The sequence below is a fragment of the Erythrolamprus reginae genome, chromosome 1 (genome assembly GCF_031021105.1).
Source record: "Erythrolamprus reginae isolate rEryReg1 chromosome 1, rEryReg1.hap1, whole genome shotgun sequence".
Classification (NCBI taxonomy): Eukaryota; Metazoa; Chordata; class Lepidosauria; order Squamata; family Dipsadidae; genus Erythrolamprus; species Erythrolamprus reginae.
Genome location: NC_091950.1, coordinates 188,961,739 through 188,982,468, shown reverse-complemented (window position 1 = coordinate 188,982,468; position 20,730 = coordinate 188,961,739). Strand labels below are relative to the sequence as shown.

The window sequence follows — 20,730 nt, the reverse complement described above, 5'->3', positions numbered from 1 at the left end:
GAAATAAAAAAGGGGAGGGTTCCTGTGTGGCACATATTTCATTAAGAAATTAACTATGAAATAAATACCTTTATCGTCAACTGGAGGCAAAACTGGAACATCACTTTTGTTGGATAACATGTCATGGTTTTCAAGGAATATTCTGGATGATCCTTTTTCCTAAAGCAAATCCAGATTGGATAATTTTAAAATGTAGGTGAAGATTTTATCCACAAAGGACATTTTCAATATTAGATAAAGGTGAACAGACTTCTTCCATTGCTATCCATTGATATTATTTCCGTGCTCAAAACCAACCCATGGCTCTCTGTTTTCAGCTTAAGAAATTCTCTATACAACCAGATATCAAACGATACCATTTCAGAAATCAGATTATTATATTATTAAATATTATTTATATTATTAGAATCAATTTTAAAATCCACCGTGAGCATTATTTGAAACTACGCCAGACACTTATTAAACATACTCTGATTTAAAAAATGGACTGCAAACCCATGTTTTTCTAAAAGAGTTTTAAGGAAACCCAACCCATTACTGCATTTAAAAAAAAATAAAGTGGACTTCAGATGAGTACCAGAATTAATGGTTGAGAAAACTGGCCAGTATTTATGGAATTGTCTTTCATTGATGTTTCATATGTACTTGAAGATAATGTTTGTCCATTCCTATTCTTCATGTGTAATAAATGTTGTGAAGTTTGAGAAGATACTGAATGAATCAATGATCCACTGATGCTTCCTCCATTTCCAACTCGGTTATATATTAAGGCACCATGTTCATCCTCACAAAACTGGTTAACAAGCTTGGACTCTAAAGCTATAAAATAAGAAAAGGAAAAGTCTAAAATATGATAAAATATACATATTGACTAAGTAATACGAATATTCATAGTATTTTGAACGTGAATCAATAATTATTTTTTTAAGCATTGACTACTTGGATGTATAGATAGCTCTTGGAATATTACTTTCATATCTAAGCATGTAACCTCTTATCAATATTGTGTATCAGTTAGGAAGATCCTAGATATCAGCATGTGCACCAAAGCAGAAATAAACAATTTTGTATTCTCAAGGTATTTTCTACTACCTTTCCTATTATTTCTGATCCAACGGTTGGTTCTAACCAGTGGTGGGCTATGAGACGGAACGCTAAATTGCACTCTCGCCGCTGCGGCTCGTAAGTGCTTCCAGGGCCAGTGCAATTTTGCTTCCCCACCTGTGGAGGTAGCAAAATCACGCACGGAACCGCAGGTGTCCCCATATTTAAGCATGTGCGGAAGCAAAAAAACCTCACCGAAACATAGAGGCGCTCCTGCGGCTCCATGCATGATTTTGCTACCTCCACAGGTGGAGAAGCAAAATAGCCCTGGTCCCAGAAGTTCTCACGAGCCGTGGCGGCGAGCGCAATTTAGCGTTCCAGCTCGTAGCCCACCACTGGTTCCAACTAACCTTGCTACTGATTCGCTTCCTCCTGTGCTGCATGACCACACCTCATGAGTGTGTGTGTGCACTTTGCAGATGCATGCAAAGTGCAACCCCTCCCCCAAATTAAAGGAAAATAAGCCAAAAACGAAATGGCAATGTATGTGCAGTGCAGGGAACTCTGTAGAATAATAATAATTTTTTTAAAAAATGCAAAAAAGAAAAATTTAAAAAATGCAAAAAAAAAAAGGTTCAGTGACATCATCATGACATCACTGTCATATCACCAACAGGTCACTACCGGTTCAGGTGAACTGGTCCAAACTGGGAGGAACCCACCTCTGTTTTGATCTTTCCCATAATGGCTGACAAAAGTTGTTCTCCAAAATATTTAGATTGGTCACTCTTAAAGCAGAAGTGTTTCTTCAGAATGTAACATATTTTACCATTGACTGTAAATTCCAAATATCTTGAGTAGGAGGACACTGACAGTAGGGGTAATGGTTTGTAGCAAAAGTATTTCCAGTAGCATATTTTTCATAAAAGAAAAATGGTTCATCATCATTGAGTTAGGATTAGCTAAAGCACTAGGCAAACCTGTGACCTTTTGTGTCATCCTTCGAGAGGAAAGTTACTCTGATTACTCTGATGTAATGAACACTACAGAATGAACATTAAATTTTAGGTTACCATTACCAACCATTAATGTGTTGCCTTCTTGTGGCAGTTATAACACGTGTAGATATGATAGATGTGTGTATACCAGATGATTTTTAAAAATAAATTTTCTCAAGTTTTGTTAGCTTTTTAAGGATAGATCTACCTTGGCTCACACTGTATGTCATTTTATGTTATTCAAATGGTGTTTTGGTGAATCCTATTGGCAATAGCCTTAATCTGTGATCATATACTAGTTTAGAATGATAAGCAACACATGTAAAATATACACTTCATAGTTTGCAATGATAATATTAAAAATTGTTGTGTCCTGAGGACAATCAGGGTTTGTAACTGCCCATAATTGGGGTGTGGAACAATACTGTAAGTTGATTGGCTAGCTGAGCCTGGTAGGCTGGGATATACAGATATAAGCGGCTAGGTAAGACCAGCCTGGCTGTTCGTTCTTTTCATACCTGTTACCTGTTTTTTTAACCTGCAATAAAGAACCGTCAACTGCTCCAGGTCTATGGTTTATGTATGTGAGGATATAACAAAAATGATGTATTTTTTCTTATTAGTTTCCTCTATTTCTACTCTGATTGTTTTGGGTCTTAGTCATAACAAAGATACTCATGACTGGACTCACCAAAACACAGAACCAAGGTCTTTTAGCTTGAAGGGTACCAAGGGAATGTGTGTATAACTGATATCCACTACAGAGGTGGATTCCTACTGGTTCTAACCAGTTCTTTAGAACCATTAGTACTGGTGATGACATAACAGAGCTGGTTCTGTCGGTTCCAATCCATGGACGCCGCCATCTTGTTTTTGGCTTCTGCGCTTGTGTAGAAACTGAGTTTTGGGCACTGCTCATGCGTGTGCACTCATATGGCTTGTCCATGTGACACACAATGCATGCATAGACATGCAGCATGGGAGGAAGTAAGCTGGTGGTGAGGTAAATTAGAACCCACTCCTGATCCACTATATATCAATGGAATCTGTTTATCTTCAGAACCATGTTTGAGTGCTCACCTGGAAGAGTATTAAAATCATCAATAAGATACATATGTTCTCTGTCTGGATCCGATGCAATTAGATTCAGCTCACGTAAGAACTCAACTTGTGTTGGGTCTGAAGTATTTACAATTCCAATTGCATACATTTCTATGTTGGCTGCATGAGCTTCTCGGACAGCAATATCCAGCTTAACAGCTTCTCTCTTATCGGCTTGCCCATCGGTTAGGACTATAGCAACTTTCCTTACACCAGTTCGAGCCCCGAAAAAGCCTTCTTGTGTGGCTTTGCGGATGGCAGTTCCTGTGTAAGTGCCTTCTCCCATGTATAACATCTTTCTGATAGCTTGTTTCACATCCTGTTGGGCTGTGTACCTATTCAGCCCAAATTCAAGTCGAACTTCCAGACTGTAGAGAACAAGTCCAATTCTAGTAGCATTTCTCCCAACAGTTACTCTGTCCACTAAGGCAGTAACAAAGTCTTTGATAATTTCAAAATTCTCTGGGCCAACACTTTCAGAGCTGTCAATCACAAACACTAGCTCCATGGGTATTTCCTTGCATTTAATGCCACAACCTGTAAAAGGAAATTAACAAAAAACCACTAAATTTTCAATATTTTTTACTGAAAGATCAAACTATGTATGTCTTTCCATGTGTGCTGAACATGAACATTATTATAACTTTAATTCAAGCAATATTTTTTATTTTATTTATTCAAAACTTTATATAGCCTCCTCCTGATTTTCAAACTTGGAAAACTCTCAATCAACAATTAAAACAGTATCAATAATATTCTGCCTTCTGCCGCATGAATCCCAGCGACCGGTTAGGTCCCACAGAGTTGGCCTTCTCCGGGTCCCATCGACTAAACAATGTCATCTTGCAGAACCCAGGGGAAGAGCCTTATCTGTGGCGGCCCCGACCCTATGGAACCAGCTCACCCTGGAGATCAGGACTGCCCCCACCCTCCTTGCCTTTCATAAACTTCTTAAAACCCACCTCTGCCGTCAGGCATGGGGGAACTGCGACATCTCCCCTTGCCTATGTAATTTTATGTATGGAATGTTTGTGTGTATGCTTTTATACGGGCTACAAGAATGGTGGAAGGTCTTAAGCATAAAACGTATCAGGAAAGACTTAATGAACTCAATCTGTATACAGTGATCCCTCGAGTTTCGCGATCTCGATCTTCGCGAAACGCTATATCGCGATTTAAAAAAAAAATTAATTAAAAAAAACCCACTTCCGGGTTTGGCTTTGGGAGTCAGCTGGGAAGCGGCGCGGCTGTTTTAAAAGGTCGCAGCTGGCCTGGGGGGCTTCCCAGCACCCCCCCGAACCCCCAACCCTGGTTCGGGGGGGTGCTGGGAAGCCCCCCAGGCCGGCTGCGACCTTTTAAAACAGCCGCGCCGCTTCCCAGCTGAGTCCTGAAGCCAAACGCGGAAGTTCGGCGGGCGGACAAGCGGCGGGCGGACAAGCGGCGGGCGGACAAGCGGCGGGCGGACAAGCGGCGGGCGCGGCAGCAGCGAGGAGCCGAAGATCGGGGTTTCCCCTTTGCGGCACTGCCGAGCATATCAGCTGCTGGGTGGCGGAAGGAACCTTCCCTGGGCCAGGTGCGGAAGTAAAAACACCATCTGCGCATGCGCGGCCATGGAAAAAAAGGGCACGCATGCACAGATGGTGTTTTTACTTCCGCACCACGATATTGCGAAAAATCGAGTATCGCGAGGGGTCTTGGAACGTAACCCTCGCGATACTCGAGGGATCACTGTAGTCTGGAGGACAGAAGGAAAAGGGGGGACATGATCGAAACATTTAAATATGTTAAAGGGTTAAATAAGGTTCAGGAGGGAAGTGTTTTTAATAGGAAAGTGAACCCAAGAACAAGGGGACACAATCTGAAGTTAGTTGGGGGAAAGATCAAAAGCAACGTGAGGAAATATTATTTCACTGAAAGAGTAGTAGATCCTTGGAACAAACTTCCAGCAGACGTGATTGGTAAATCCACAGTAACTGAATTTAAACATGCCTGGGATAAACATATATCCATCCTAAGATAAAACACAGGAAATAGTATAAGGCAGACTAGATGGACCACGAGGTCTTTTTCTGCCGTCAGTCTTCTATGTTTCTATGTTTCTATATAAGGAGTTTTTTAGGTTTTTTTATGTAAAATTGTTATTTTAGATTTTAATATTAGATTTGTTATTGTATATTGTTTTTGTCACTGCTATGAGCCACCCCGAGTCTGCGGAGAGGGGCGGCATTCAATTCAAATCAAATCAAATCAAAATAAATAAATAAAAGAACATATTAAATCATATTAAACTATATATTAAACTATATTAAATCTATTAAAACCATAAATATTAAAACCCTGGCACCAAAATTTTAACTTCCAACTTACTGTTAGCCCCAGCCAAGGAATAACATATAACAAAACCAAATTTAGTTGTTTATTTGTTTACGCTCACTAGACAGTATCTTGCCAGACTCAACCTTTACCACTGTCACTCTAATGGATCTACCTGGGAGATTCTAGGGAGTGGATATTCGGACTCTTTCCCTCTGTCTCTTATCTCTCTCTGGTCTTATCCCCCTCCTTGGAATGTGCTCCTGCGTTTCTTGGAAATTGCTGGTCCCCTGTAGTCCATCACATCACCTCTCCTTTCATAGACACATTCCATCGCACATACAATCCCACATTAAATCCTCTCACCCAGCTCTCCCTATCCCTGTGCTTGGGGAAAAACCCAAGTCTTCAGTGCTTTTCAGATTCTACAGGAGTAACCTGATTGTTGGCATTTTCATTTTATCTTTGAGTAAAGAGTATTCTGATGATTTTCCAATTTGGGAAAAAGCATAAGAGCCTGCCCTAGGATATGATGGCAAGACAGATTGCAAACTTACCACATATCTCTTTAATTAACTTAATTATATCTTCTCTCTATGTTAGAAAAGAAATACACATGTATTACAAAACTGTTCCATTTTCATTTTCAATTTATAACATCGCCTCTGCAAAAATACACAAAAATAATGTCTATTATACAGTACTTAGAATAATCTCATATTTTCATGCACTGAACGTCATCTTATCCATCACCAATACTTGAAATACTTGCAAAATACTCTTAGATATATAACATTGTTCTTTATACAGGACAATGTAATTACAAAATGGGGGTGCGGCATCTTAAATTTCCTCAAAAACAATATTTCTGTGTGAGAAAATTTCTGATCTTCTTGCATTTTGCTAACAATTACAGTATTTTACAATATTTTGTAAATTATACAAAAAATATTTTGCTTCACTTCTCCAGGTATGCCATTGTGAACATTTGGAACAAGTATGGAGAATTATTACTGGGTGAGAAAAGCCCAATTCTTTCTCTGTCTCATAGCTGAGGTTGGCTACAAGCTTCCAGCTGCTATAATTTGTAATGTGAACAAATTGATATATATGCATAATTACTACCAGATACGTTCTTTCATTCATTTGCATGCAGAGCATCGCCTAGTTGGTAATTGTCATTGAGAACAAATTAATCCAAGCAACTTATATCCCTTTTCCTAAGTCAGAGTGGAACACACTGAAACTTCATTTATCTTTATGAAGAACCTCAGCATAACCTGCGCCATTACATCTAAAGTTCTGGGAAACATGCATTGTAATCAATTCTGCAATGTTTTACTTTGGCAAACAGACCCATTTCTGTTTGTGCATGCATGTTCATGAATAGTGATGGGCGAACCTAACGGTGTTCGGGTTTGGCAAGTTCGGATGAACTTTACGCAAAATTCGGCCGAACCCGAACGGGGAATCCCACCAAGAGATTCTGGGGGCAGAGCTTTGACGTCACGTATACCGGCAGGTTGCTAAGGACGCCAAGGTGATCACTTCCTGGATTCTATGGAATCCAGGAAGTGATCACCTTGGCGTCCTTAGCAACCTGCCGGTGATGTCAAAGCTCCGCTCCCGGAATCTCTTCGTGGGAGGGATTCCCCATCTCCTTCAAAGGGAGGTCTTCACGTAAAAATAAACATTGTTATTTTTACGAAAAAGGACGCTGCAGCGGCACTGCAAGCAAAGGGCGGTCCTTTCATGTAAAAATAAACATGTTTATTTTTACGTGAAAAGACCGCCCTTTGCTTGCAGCGCTGCTGCGGTGTCCTTTCACGTAAAAATATTGTTATTTTTACAAAAAAGGACGCCGCAGCAGCGTGACCCCGAACTTTGCCTGAAGTTTAAAAAAATTTCGTGTTCGTCATACTGAACACCGCAAAATTTGGTACGGACCTGAATTGTGCGGGTTCGGTTTGCCCATCACTATTCATGAATACATATTACATATAACTACACACACACACACACACACACATACACTGCTGTTTTCAAGGCCTACTAGTTTTAGAGGAGAAAGGGAGGGAGGTTTGGAGAAAGGAAGGAATGAATGAATATTTCATTTATTTGATACCTCTTATTACTGAGATAATTTGATTTTCTTAGATTTTTTTTATCATGTAAACTCCTTACAGACAGAAATATTAAGTTTTAGAAAAACTGTTGCTAAGATGCTCAGAACCCATAGAACAAATCATTGGGAATAAATCACTGAAACAGTCTTTAAAAGGCAGAGGAATTAGGGACACATTAATTGAGAACAATACAGCATAGCTAAACTTGATTCTGAAAAAGATTGCTTACTGTTAGACCTTGTACTCCTTTGGGCCCAGTTCTACCCTGAAAAGGCAATATATTTTATTATTATTTCTAATTCATCATTAAGGTTTGATGGCATAGAAAGCAATCTAAATCAGTGCACATACCCACATTGCATCCATAAGTGCACATAAGGCATTCATAAGTGCATCAGCGTGCCTACCGTCCCTCTACTAATGTTTCCCTCTTATTAGTACTAATGTCATGTATATAAACAATGTTAGTTGCACCCAGTTTCATGACCTTTTATCCATGGTTGTTAAGTAAATCAATTCAGTTGTTAAGTGAATGACACGGTCAATAAGCAAAGCCAACTTCCCCCATTGATTACACTTGTCAGATGCTGGCTAGGAAGGTTGCATTGATCTGGGATGCATGCTGATTGCCGACTGCCCAAATTTTGATTGCTTTACCATGCTGTGATAGTCATGGTGTAAGTGCGAGGGCTGTCTGTCAGTCACTTTTTCTGTGCCTTTGTAACTAGCCACCCCAAGTCTTCGGAGAGGGGCGGCATACAAATCTAATAAATAAATAAATAAACAGACAGACAGACAGACAGACAGACAGACAGACAGACAGACAAATAGATAAAGAAAGAAAGAAACAAATAAAGAAAGAAACAAATAAATAAATAAAGAAAGAAATAAACAAACAAACAAACTTCACATTGTTGCTAAATGAATGATTGTAAATCGAGAATTCCTTGTATTCTTAAGAATTGTTCTGGACCCTTAAAAGAAGCGTCAGTACCTATTCTGTAAGATTAATTAATGCTAATACTTAAGATGTATGCACATGCAGTATTTTGTAACATGCTCTGCAGCATTTGATGGGTGGAGTTTATGTACTTACAGGTTCTCCCGCTGTTCCAGGGTCTCCCATGTTGCCCTTTTCGCCTTTTCTTCCTCTTTCCCCTGCCGTTCCACGATCACCCTTTGAATTAGTTACACAACATATGTAAAGCATCTTATTTAAATATAATGCAAATTCCTGTCGTGCAACCATGAGCTGCTGCAACCATCCTAGGTGTGAACTGGTTGCCCAGTAGCCTGCTGACAATCACATGATCACAGGGTTTCTGGAACAGTAGGAACTTTGAGAACCAGTCATAACTACACTTGTTCAGTGCCATCATGACTTTGAATGTCACTGAATGAGTGGTCATCAGCCAAGGATTACCTTGTGATCTTCTTTTGCAATTTTCTGGGCAGATGAGTTCACATCCAAGTTATTTTGTATTGCAGCTGTCCATCTTTTTCTTTCATTACTTGTAATAATCCTTATCCTCAATCAATAAGATGTTTAAGGCTAATATTTTGCCATCTTTGTTATTTTTCAAGGTCAGATGAAGTGAGCACCAAGGGAAATATTTGGAGTTGTATTGGTAATCATAGACATTAGGAAGCCTATCCTTGGCTTACAATTTCCCATTCTAATAAATGCCTAAGTATTTATTGGCACAGTTATTGGTAAACAGAGAAGAATTCACAGGAAAGTACAGTATTTACTACATAAGCCAAGACGCATTGAGAGCCAATTTGGTATAATGGTTAAAGCATCAAGTTAAAAACAGGGAAACTGTTGTTCTACTCCCCACTTAGGCATGAAGCCAGCTAGATGACCTTAGGATAGTCACTTTCACTCAGCATTAGGGTAGAGGCAAAAACAAACTACCTCTGGAAAACTTTGCCAAGAAAATTGCAGAGACTCATCCAGGCAATCTCTGATAATCGGACACAATTGAACAGAAAGAAAAATAAGACAGTTTTAGGAATTACATTCAACAATCAAGTAAACAAGTGGGCCAGGTCCATCAAATTATAAATGTATTGTTTTGTTTAGAGGAATGTTACAAGTATTTAGAAAATATAATAATAATTGCCTTAGAAAACTATAGCATATCCCTCATTGTTCCCAATCCTGAACTATGCTGTTAAATGATAATCTGCTGGTGCAGTAAGGTCAGACAGCATTGTTTCCAGTCTTTCTTGTTAACTTTTAACATTGATTTATAATTATCCATACCTTTTTAAAATTTAAACTTTTATATATTGCTTTTACGTTTTAACATTTTATTTGTACAACTGCCCATAGTCTCTGTAAGAGAAATGGGCAATTTCAAAATTTGAAACAAACAAACAAACAAACAAACAAACAAACAAATACAAACAAACAAACAAAAATATGTTTTCATCTCTTGGAAGGTTTTCTGAGAGGTTGCTTTGGAGCATTGAATGTGCATGTTGCCTCTTGATAACGCAGAGTCCGTATCTACAGAGTTAAACTGAATGTTTGTGTAAAATTATGGCAGATACCTTTGGTCCAAGAAGTCCTTCTCCAGGAGGCCCACGTGGTCCTGGCATTCCTTGAATTCCCTGTTCACCCTAATTATAATTAATTGAACAGTTTACAATTTTATTGTATATTAAATTATTTTCTAAATTGTATTGAAGATATATATTTCTATTTTCTATAGTTTGTGAAGTCTGCTTTTACGTCTATATTATATCTAAGTGTCCAAGAGATCATGATACCTTTGGTCCTTGTATACCTTCACCAGGTGGGCCTAAAGCACCAGGAGGCCCCTGTCGTCCAATATTTCCCTGAGGGGAAAAAAATGATAGCCATCATTAAAGATATCAGACATGTCACCATATTCCATTTTGCTGCTATCTAAAATCTGTATAAGACCCATGAAGCTCCTTGAAATTTCTCCTGTTTGTAATCTGTATATCTTACAATTTAACTCTAACTGTACTTATGCTAGAAGTATCTATTGATTTTATATCTTAGTATCACTTTTTTTTCAAATAAACATGGCTACCTTCAAGGACAGTTCTATTTATATACACTTGGAAGGAAGTCATATTGGGTAAATATATCAAAAAGTCCAAGAAATATCCCAAAATATGACAGTAATATTCAAAAATATGACAGTAATATATAGTACCATCTTTATATGGCTGCCTTAAATACAACAGATGTCTTAAATACAACAGAGTCTACAGAGATAATAATTAATTATTATTATTATTATTATTATTATTATTATTATTATTATTATTATTATTATCATCATCATCATCTATGAAGCCACCAGGGTGAAATATGATTCAAGGAATATTTTATCTTTTTATTCTAGATTTTTCCAACCTGAAGTAGTTTGTGTACAAGTAATTTAGACCTGCATTTTTAAGTGGCATATCAATGACTATTATTAATTATAGTGGTATTCCTACTTGCTACAGCCAGCCTAGGAACAGGTGGCCGAAGAAATATTTCTAAAGTAAAAGGACAATCTGATCCCAGACACATCAAAATGACCAGCTTGTTCCAATAACCGGTGGCTCCATTAAAGCAACTACTGTAAGTTGAATGACTTGTATCTTAGGGAAGAAGTTAAGAAGCTGCAAAAATCTGTTATATCTCTACGTTATTATTTATATATATATTACCTCAAAATACTTCCCAGTAGCAAACTATGACTTCTGAAATTATTTATGGCTTTTAAAATTTTTGCCAGATACCTAGATTTAGCCATGTGTGAGTTGAGAGCTATATAAATTTGCTAAATAAATAAAAATAATAAATAAGTCCTGCAACAAGAATGGTAAACTTTTATATATTTCAATATACGGTATCTTTATTATTATTTGAATTGCATTTTGCTAATTTTTCAATTTTTATTTATTTATTTGTTTGTTTGTTTGACTTCTCAACTGACTTTTTTGTCTTTTCATTCACAAAATATTAGCTATGACATTAGTTTCTCTTAAATTGATATTAATAGTAAACTAACTGTATACAATAGAGAAGATGATAATTATTTTCAATGTGTGAGGGTCCAAAACAAATTCTGATTGTGACTTACTTTTGGTCCTGGAAGGCCTTCTCCTGTTGCACCTGGGAGACCAGATGGTCCTCTTGATCCTGGATCACCCTAAAATATATATTTGTAAACATTTCAAATTATTATTGTTGGTTGCATAGTTAGTCAGATTTTTGACTGCATTTGGCATTTTTATCTATCCATCAAGTCCTTTACAGCCCTCTCTAAGCAGTTTACAATCTGGGTCCTCATTTTACCGACCTTGGAAGGATAGAAGTCTGAGTCAACCTTTATTTATTTATTTATTTATTTATTTATTATTTAGATTTGTATGCCGCCCCTCTCCGCAGACTCGGGGCGGCTCACAGCAAGATACAGCAAATCATGACAAATCCAAATAAATTTAAAATATTTAAAAAGATTTAAAAAGAACCCCATTTACTAACAAACATACACACAAACATACCATGCATAAATTCAACATGCCCGGGGGAGGTGTTTCAGTTCCCCCATGCCTGACGGCAAAGGTGGGTTTTAAGGAGTTTACGGAAGGCAGGGAGAGTAGGGGCAGTTCTAATCTCAGGGGGGAGTTGGTTCCAGAGAGTCGGGGCCGCCACAGAGAAGGCTCTTCCCCTGGGGTCCGCCAACCGACATTGTTTAGTTGACGGGACCCGGAGAAGGCCCACTCTGTGGGACCTAATCGGTCGCTGGGATTCGTGCGGCAGAAGGCGGTCTCGGAGATATTCTGGTCCAGTGCCATGAAGGGCTTTAAAGGTCATAACCAACACTTTGAATTGTGACCGGAAGTTGATCGGCAGCCAATGCAGACTGCGGAGTGATGGTGAAACATGGGCATACCTAGGTAAGCCCATGACTGCTCTCGCAGCTGCATTCTGCACGATCTGAAGTTTCCGAACACTTTTCAAAGGTAGCCCCATGTAGAGAGCGTTACAGTAGTCGAACCTCGAGGTGATGAGGGCGTGAGTGACTGTGAGCAGTGAGTCCCGGTCCAAATAGGGCTGCAACTGGTGCACCAGGCGAACTTGGGCAAACGCCCCCCTCGCCACAGCTAAAAGATGGTTCTCTAATGTGAGCTGTGGATCGAGGAGGACGCCCAAGTTGCGGACCCTCTCCGAGGGGGTCAATAATCCCCCCCCAGGGTAATGGACGGACAGATGGGATTGTCCTTGGGAGGCAAAACCCACAGCCACTCCGTCTTATCCGGGTTGAGTTTGAGTCTGTTGACACCCATCCAGGCCCCAACAGCCTCCAGACACCGGCACATCACTTCCACTGCTTCGTTGACTGGACATGGGGTGGAGATGTAAAGCTGGGTATCATCAGCGTACTGATGATACCTTACCCCATGCCCTTGGATGATCTCACCCAGCGGTTTCATGTAGATATTAAATAGCAGGGGGGAGAGGACCGACCCCTGAGGCACCCCACAAGGGAGAGACCTCGGAGTCGACCTCTGACCCCCCACTAACACCGACTGCGACCGACCGGAGGAGGAGAACCACTGAAGAACAGTACCTCCCACCCCCAACCCCTCCAGCCGGTGCAGAAGGATACCATGGTCGATGGTATCGAAAGCCGCTGAGAGGTCAAGGAGCACCAGGACAGAGGATAAACCCCTGTCCTGGGCCCGCCAGAGATCATCCATTAACGCGACCAAAGCAGTTTCCATGCTGTAACCGGGCCTGAAACCCGACTGCTGGGGACCTAGATAATCGGCTTCTTCCAAGGACCATTGGAGCTGGAGTGCCACCACCTTCTCAACAACCTTCCCCATAAAGGGAAGGTTGGAGACTGGACGATAGTTATTAAGTACAGCTGGGTCCAGGGAAGGCTTCTTGAGGAGGGGGCGCACGAGCGCCTCTTTATAGAGTGTTGGAAAAACTCCCCTCCCCAAGGAAGCGTTGGTAATCTCCTGGACCCAGCTCCGTGTCACCTCCCTGCTGGCCGAGACCAACCAGGAGGGACACGGATCCAGTAAACAGGTGGCGGAATTCACAGCTCCAATGGCCTTGTCCACTTCATCAGGTGTCACCAGATCAAACTCTTCCCAGACAGGTGGACAAGTACGTGCCCCAGTCACCTCGACTGACTCGTTGTCAGTCGACTCTGTTTTCCAATTGGAGTCGAGGTCGGCCCGGTCTGAGCGATTTTATCAGTGAAAAACGTATTAAAATCCTCGGCACTGCTCTGCAAGGGCTCCCCAACTCCCCCCTGGTTAAGAAGGGAGCGGGTCACCCTAAACAGAGCGGCCGGGCGGGATTCCACTGATGCAATCAAGGCAGCATGGTGAGATTCAATCTGCCAAATTGTAGGCAGCCAGCGGGCAGCAGAAGTAGCCTGCAGTACTGCACTCTAACCACTGTCCCAACATGGCTCATATTATTATTATTATAGTTGGCTGCCCATTTGACCAAATGTTTAGACTAAGTTTAGCATTTTATCCTTCTATCAAGTCCCTCCAAAATAAATGGGATAGGTAGATGCTGTTTGATGGAATGTATTAATCATACAAATTTACATGTGAGGTACAATTCATAGATTCTTTCTCAAAACAGGTAAAGGAGGTAGTAAGACAATGTAGACAGGTGTTTCAAATCTATGGCTCAGTTTGTGCATTATGCTAAACTATAGCATGGTTTGTTTCATTTTGATCCAACGTGATATGTGAGCCTAGCTAGTATGTAGTGTAATTTACAAATTATTATTCATGATTTGATGGTTTATTGATACAGAATGAACTACGTCATTGTAGCATTTTCAATCATCTGTGCTTAAACATTTTGGTTAATATGTGTATGCAGTATCACACACACACATGCATAGAGACAAACACACATGGAAGTGGATTATGTTGGTACATGATCCCATTTAAAATAATCTCTGCTAAAAAGGTGCCATTCCGCGCATGTCCCAATTTTTGGAACAAAAATACAATATTGTCTCCGTTTCTATACCACTTGGCTTTTTCCATCCAGAGAACTATTAACTATGAGGGTGACCTACAGCTCTCCAAATGTTGCTGAACTTTTATTTCCTAGAATGGATGGTGAGGACTTTTGCCAATTTTTGCTCATCAAATTCAGGGAAATAGCCTCTCCCTCACCCCCTACCCCTCTGTTGTCTGCAGGATAACTTCCATGGTTGTTACTGGCTTATATCAAAGGATTTGTACTACAGGTATTCCCAGAGGTATAACAGGCCATTTAAAGAACATTCAAAATTTAGAATGTTCATTATGTCAGAATGACAGAAGCCTCCAAAAGCTACATATGACCCAATTTCAAAGTTATGATAGCTGCGGCGCCCTTGCGCCCTTGTGATCCACTACAGGTCACTGCAGCACACACACACACCTCTCTTCTCTCATGCTATCCCAGTAGGGAAACCTGCAGCACTTGGGCTTCCTGCCCACACATCCATAATAATGCATCACATTTATTTTCTGAGGCTTTCCAGACCTCATGTTGTGGAAGGGGGGCAGGTTAGGTGTTCCTGGACTATGCGGCAATGCTTCAAATGTAGCCCTCCCATTTTGTCCTGCTTGTTTGTGGATTAGACAAACTGCTTCTTCATTTTGCAGCAGTTAGAGAGGTCGCCCCAATGCTGCAGAAGCTTCTGGGCAGAGCTTGTTAAGGCGGCAGAACAAAGTAGCTTGTTCCTGGGCAGTGTGCTAGCGGTCTGAATACGGCCACCATTTTGTGGGAGGAACAAAATGGAGTCCAGTTTTGGAAACATGCCATGTGGCTGCACAAAGAAGGAAGTCATTCCAGCACTCTGGAAGGCCTTGGAGCTTTTCAGAAAATAAGAGTGAGAAGAAGGGTATTTGGTCCGTTGGGATTAGAATCAGGCCTAAGGCCTGGGAGGACCTGTTGGGACCCAAGGTGAGGGAAGTGGAGTATGGGTAATCTCAGATGTGAGGGAGGCCTTGGGAAAGCCAGGGCAGATGGTCCTAGTCCTATGCTAGGCCGCCCATGGCCTCCCCTATCCAGAAGGCTCCCTAAGCCCCGCTTGGTGATGGCATGTAAGTTTAACATTTCTTTGGGAAGAGTAGAGATGGCAGAGATCATTAGGTGACATGTTTTACCTAACAACTGCTGTCACATGTGGGGCATAATAGACAGGCTTCATTGGTGGGTTCCTACTGGTGTGGTTCAGAGCGATGATGCAATTTTTGGCATTTTTCCCCCAGTGTCTCTGCGTCGGAAGAAACCCTCCTGTCTGCCCTCATGTTAATGCAGACCTTTATTCTTAATTCCTCATCACAGCTGAGGGCTTCAAGGAGATGCCAGGAAATAAAGCTGACCATTTTGTCGTCAGTGGGTTCCTACGGTGTGGCACTCTGGACTAAACCAGTAGGAACCCACCACTGGTTGCATCTCGAGGACTACCTGTATTGTTTTGGTATGGATGTATGTAATAATTTGACACATATCCTAATATTACATCCTTGCAGGAAAAAAAAGGTAGCATTTAATAACTTAGAATGTTACCAGTAACCCATGTTTGCTGACAATAGCCTTCCAATGAATGAACAAGGACAAGTTACGTGGCAAATCAGTGAAGATTTTTGGAAATCCATATTACAACCAGCCTGAAGAGAAAAATTAGTATATATGTATGCATCCAATCTCTTTTCTCACGCTTATTTACAAATTTTATTAGGTTGTCCAATTATAAAATACCAAGATGGAAATAATGGAAAAGTAGGGGAGGAAAAAGGAAAGAAGAACGGTAAACAGTAAAAGAAAAAAGAAGCATTGACTTCCGACTCACTTTAGCACAGTAAAATAAGCATACAGCATACAGTTGTGTTGTAATGGCATACAGCCTCAATTGTTTACTTTGTATAACAACAAACCTATCATATTCTCTTTTTTCCTCTCCCCTCTCCTCTCTTTTTATCTTATATACACTTTATACATACAATTTACCTTACGTAACACTGTTTATCTAATATATACATATAATCACACTATACAAAGTGCACCTTTGGTCCAGGTAATCCAATCCCATCAGGGCCTGGTTCTCCAGGAGCTCCAGGAAGACCAGGAAGACCCTAGTATAGAGAAGTAAATAGATTTAACTGTTATTGGTTCTGCATTGCATAGAGTCCCTACCGTTTCTTACTGTGATTCACTGTTCAACATTCTCTTTTTAAGTACCGGTAACAGCAACTGTTGACTACTTACAGGTTGGCCTGGATAGCCATCTCCTTTGGGGCCAAATGGACCAGGAGGTCCTGATTGTCCACGGTCACCCTTTTGGCAAAGAAGGACATATTTATATGTTATTATATCTGCAGTTATACTCCATAAAATACTACTTTTCCTTTAAAGGAACTGATTTACCAACATGGTTGTTACCTTAGCCCCAGGAATCCCTATCCCTTGCTCTCCAATTGGTCCAGGTGGTCCAGGTAATCCAATATCACCCTTCAATTACAAGACAAATACAAGAAAAACACTGATTTTTGTTGTTTGTTTATTTGTTTAATCGTTTATTAGTTTATTTGTTTGTTTGTTTGTTTATTCATTCATTCAGTCATTCATTCAGTCATTCATTCAGTCATTCATTTAGATTTCTATGCCACACTTCTCGAAGTGATTCAGGGCGGTGTACAACATTAACATGTTGTTGTTCCATCTACCTATTGGATTTATGACAAACCTTTTGTGACAAAAGAGTTAAAGGCATCATACCTAGTATTACTTCCTCCTATTTTTCTCATAATTATATAACCCCAAGAGTTGGTTAGACTGAGAGAAAATAATTGGTTCAAAGTCACTTGGTCCCCCCAATCTTGGACAGAACAGCAATGGTGGACTTATGGTACGTGTGTAGTTTTTTGGCACTGCTCAGGACGAAGTGAATTGGTGGTGTGGAAAGTTAGAACCCACCCCAATATCTCAGGGGCTGCCACAAAGAAGCTATTCTCCAAAGCTGAGGGCAGGAGAAGGAACAATGGCTGGAAACTAATCAAGGGGAGAAGCAACTTAGAGCTAAGGAGAAATTTCCTGACAGTTAATCAGTGGAACAATTTGCCTCCAGAAGTTGTGAATTCTCCAACATTGGAAGTGTTTTAAAAAGAAGAAATGCATTTGTTACCTTGGGCCCTGTAATGGCACGTCCTGGAAGCCCTGGCATTCCCAGACGTCCTGGGGAACCGGGTTCACCCTGCCATAAAAAAGAAAAAGTTTTCAAATGGGTATTGCTTAGTCAGAGGTGGGTCCAGTGTGCTGCTGTGGTAGTGTGCTGGTCTGTGCGCCAAAATTCCCCTAAATTTTGGTGATTTTTTTTCCAGCTCTCTGAGCATGCGCAAAAGGAAAATCGTCCCTCTGCGTATATACGGAAGCAAAATTGCACTTGGGGATGCTTGCTATGTTCACCCACCCACACACGAAACATCGCAATGCACACTGAATGCAGTGGTAGGAAAGTAAGAGGAAACTGCCCCTGTACTTAGTGTAGTATTTCTCAACCTCAGGGAATTTTACGAACTGTGAATTTCAACTCCCAAAATTCTCCAGAAATTCTGGTTGGAGAATTTTGGGGGTTGAAGCCTAAACATGATAAAATTCTTGAGGCTGAAAAAACACTCACATATTGAATTTAGTAAACTTAAATTTCCAGCTATAAACATCTTGATATTGAGGGTAAACTTTTCCCTCAAAAGTTGAAAAGTTGAATTCTTTGGTTATACAGTATATAGATTGTTGCAATTTTTAAATGTTTTGAAAATAACCTCCAATTTTATATCTGAAAAGAAAAATCAGATATTTATTTATTTATTTATTTATCTATTTATTATTTATTTATTGATTGATTTGATTTTTTAATGCCACCCTTCTCCTTATACTCAAGGCAGCTTACAACATGTTAGCAATAGCACTTTTTAACAGAGCCAGCATATTGCCCTTACAATCCGGGTCCTCATTTTACCCCCCTCGGAAGGATGGAAGGCATTCTCTATGTTATTAATATGGACACTTTTTTAAAAGGAGAACTATAGTGGTACCTCTACCTAAGAATGCCTCTACTTAAGAACTTTTCTAGATGTTCTAGATGTTTTCTAGGTGTTCAAGATTGTTTTGCCTCTTCTTAAGAACCATTTTCTACTTAAGAACCCGAGCCCAGAAAAAATTCCCAGAAAATTTGAGAGCGGCACAAAGGCCCGGCCAGTTTCCTGCCATTCCCCATTTAATCCTGGCCATCTCGGGCTTTTCTGGGCTGCCAGAGGAGCCTTTCGGTGGTGTTTAAGTAGATTTTGGCAGTCCAGAGCGAACGAAGCATTTTCCTTTCTCTGGCCGCTTGGAGAGGGAATAAACCACTTCGCTGTGGTGACTCCCTTGTACTGCCTCCCATACATCCAGCGCAAGGTTGCCTCCTGAAGCATCTGAGCGCAGAAAGGCAAGAGGGGGCACTTTGCCTTGGCCAGATCAACTCAGCTTCAGCCAAACTGGGGAGTTACCACAGTGAAGGAAAGGCGCTGGCTAGAAAGTGAGCGAATGAGAGGAGAGGGGACCCCTTCAGCATAGGAAGAAAGAGGAAGCAGGTAGCAGCAGCAGCCGCCTTTTGGTCAAAGAAGCGGGAGGTTCCCCCCTTTCACCCGCTTGGACTTTTCTCTCTGGCGCAGTGTATGGGAGGCAGCCTCAAGCCGGGTGTATGGAAGGCATGTGCTCCTCCTCGCCGCCTCAGAGTCCATCCTTTTTTTTAAGCCTTAAAGTTTTAGATTTTTTTGATTCCCCTCACCTCACCTTCTTCCTTCGGCAGCAATTGTCCTTCTCCTCCTCTTCTTCCTCCTCCTCCTCCCACCCGAATTCCGAGCTTTTATTTCTTTCCTAATGGGTTTGCACACACTATTTGCTTTTACATTGATTCCTATGGGAAAAATTGCTTCTACTTACAAACTTTTCTACTTAAGAACCTGGTCACGGAATGAATTAAGTTCTTAAGTAGAGCTACCACTGTAATTCTAATTGCAGATTAGTTTCTCTGTCCTTTTGCCTAAATCTTTAACAAATGCTTCCTAAATGCTTCCTAAATGCTTCCTAAATCTACCTTCCTCCAAATATTAAAATTCTGATTATCCTAGGCTGATGTACCAAATTTAACAAAGCTGCTCTGAAGTAGGTTATTCAGTTGACAAACCCGATCAGGATGAACATGGAGGAAGGGACTTCCAGTGGAGGTGGAGTTCCTTTTGATGCTGATTATTTTTCTTATAAGCCGCTTAGTCTCACTTATGTAAGATAGGCAGCTATATAAATCAATTAATTAAATAAACAAGCAATGTGATGGCAAGCTACAGTATATGGCATACATCATGGTTAGTTTGACCATATCCAGAGAAGTCTTAGTCACAAAGTTTGCTAAGAGACCAGATCAGGGGTGAAGTTCAGCAGGTTCTGGAGAACCAGTAGCAGAAATTTTGAGTAGTTCGGAGAACCAGCAAATATCACCTCTGACTAGTCCCAAAGTGGGGAGGCAATGGAGATTTTGCAATATCCTTCCACTGCCACACTCACCAAGCCACGCCCACAGAACCAGTAGGGAAACATTATGAATTTCACCTCTGAACCAGATATCATAATAAGAACAAAAATAAAGTATACTTTAGCCCCAGCAGGTCCAGAGACTCCAGTTGGTCCAGATAAACCACGTATTCCTCTTTGACCTTGATCACCCTAGGAAAAGTATGAGAAGGTATTCAGACAAACATGCTTTAACTTTTTTAAGGGAAGAAAAAAAATTGCAAATGCAAGGAACACTGGGAAAATCAGTATGTATCTGTACATAAAGACAGATATTTTGCTTTTGGTCAGTGCAACTAGACATAGACAATTCCTTCTTGTATCAATGCATCTTTAACATCAACTCTAAAGACTGGGAGAATTTCCACAGCAAATTTGGGCTAAAGAAGGAAATGGAAAAAAGAAGGGACGTACTCAACATCTGGCACTAAATTTCTGAACAAAAGAAAAACAACCTTGATAAAATCCATTTTCTAAAAAGTGTTTCATATCTCTAATAATAATAATAATGGAAGCATTTTAT

At 40.4% G+C, this 20,730-nt stretch overlaps 1 protein-coding gene across 1 annotated transcript in view; it reads right to left on the bottom strand.

Moving 5' to 3' along the window:
* The window catches only part of LOC139159839 (collagen alpha-1(XXVIII) chain-like), a 55,919-nt gene that overhangs the window by 2,730 nt on the left and 32,459 nt on the right, over nucleotides 1-20,730 (bottom strand). The window contains exons 20-33 of the mRNA XM_070737262.1: nucleotides 20,289-20,360; nucleotides 17,782-17,850; nucleotides 17,040-17,108; nucleotides 16,866-16,934; nucleotides 16,664-16,732; nucleotides 11,698-11,766; nucleotides 10,361-10,429; nucleotides 10,142-10,210; nucleotides 8,679-8,759; nucleotides 7,812-7,847; nucleotides 6,014-6,050; nucleotides 3,123-3,680; nucleotides 578-819; nucleotides 69-159 (exon numbers count right to left, since the gene is read on the bottom strand). Coding sequence (XP_070593363.1) covers nucleotides 69-159; nucleotides 578-819; nucleotides 3,123-3,680; nucleotides 6,014-6,050; nucleotides 7,812-7,847; nucleotides 8,679-8,759; nucleotides 10,142-10,210; nucleotides 10,361-10,429; nucleotides 11,698-11,766; nucleotides 16,664-16,732; nucleotides 16,866-16,934; nucleotides 17,040-17,108; nucleotides 17,782-17,850; nucleotides 20,289-20,360 — 1,600 coding nt within the window. The remainder of the gene's footprint in view (nucleotides 1-68; nucleotides 160-577; nucleotides 820-3,122; nucleotides 3,681-6,013; nucleotides 6,051-7,811; nucleotides 7,848-8,678; nucleotides 8,760-10,141; nucleotides 10,211-10,360; nucleotides 10,430-11,697; nucleotides 11,767-16,663; nucleotides 16,733-16,865; nucleotides 16,935-17,039; nucleotides 17,109-17,781; nucleotides 17,851-20,288; nucleotides 20,361-20,730) is intronic.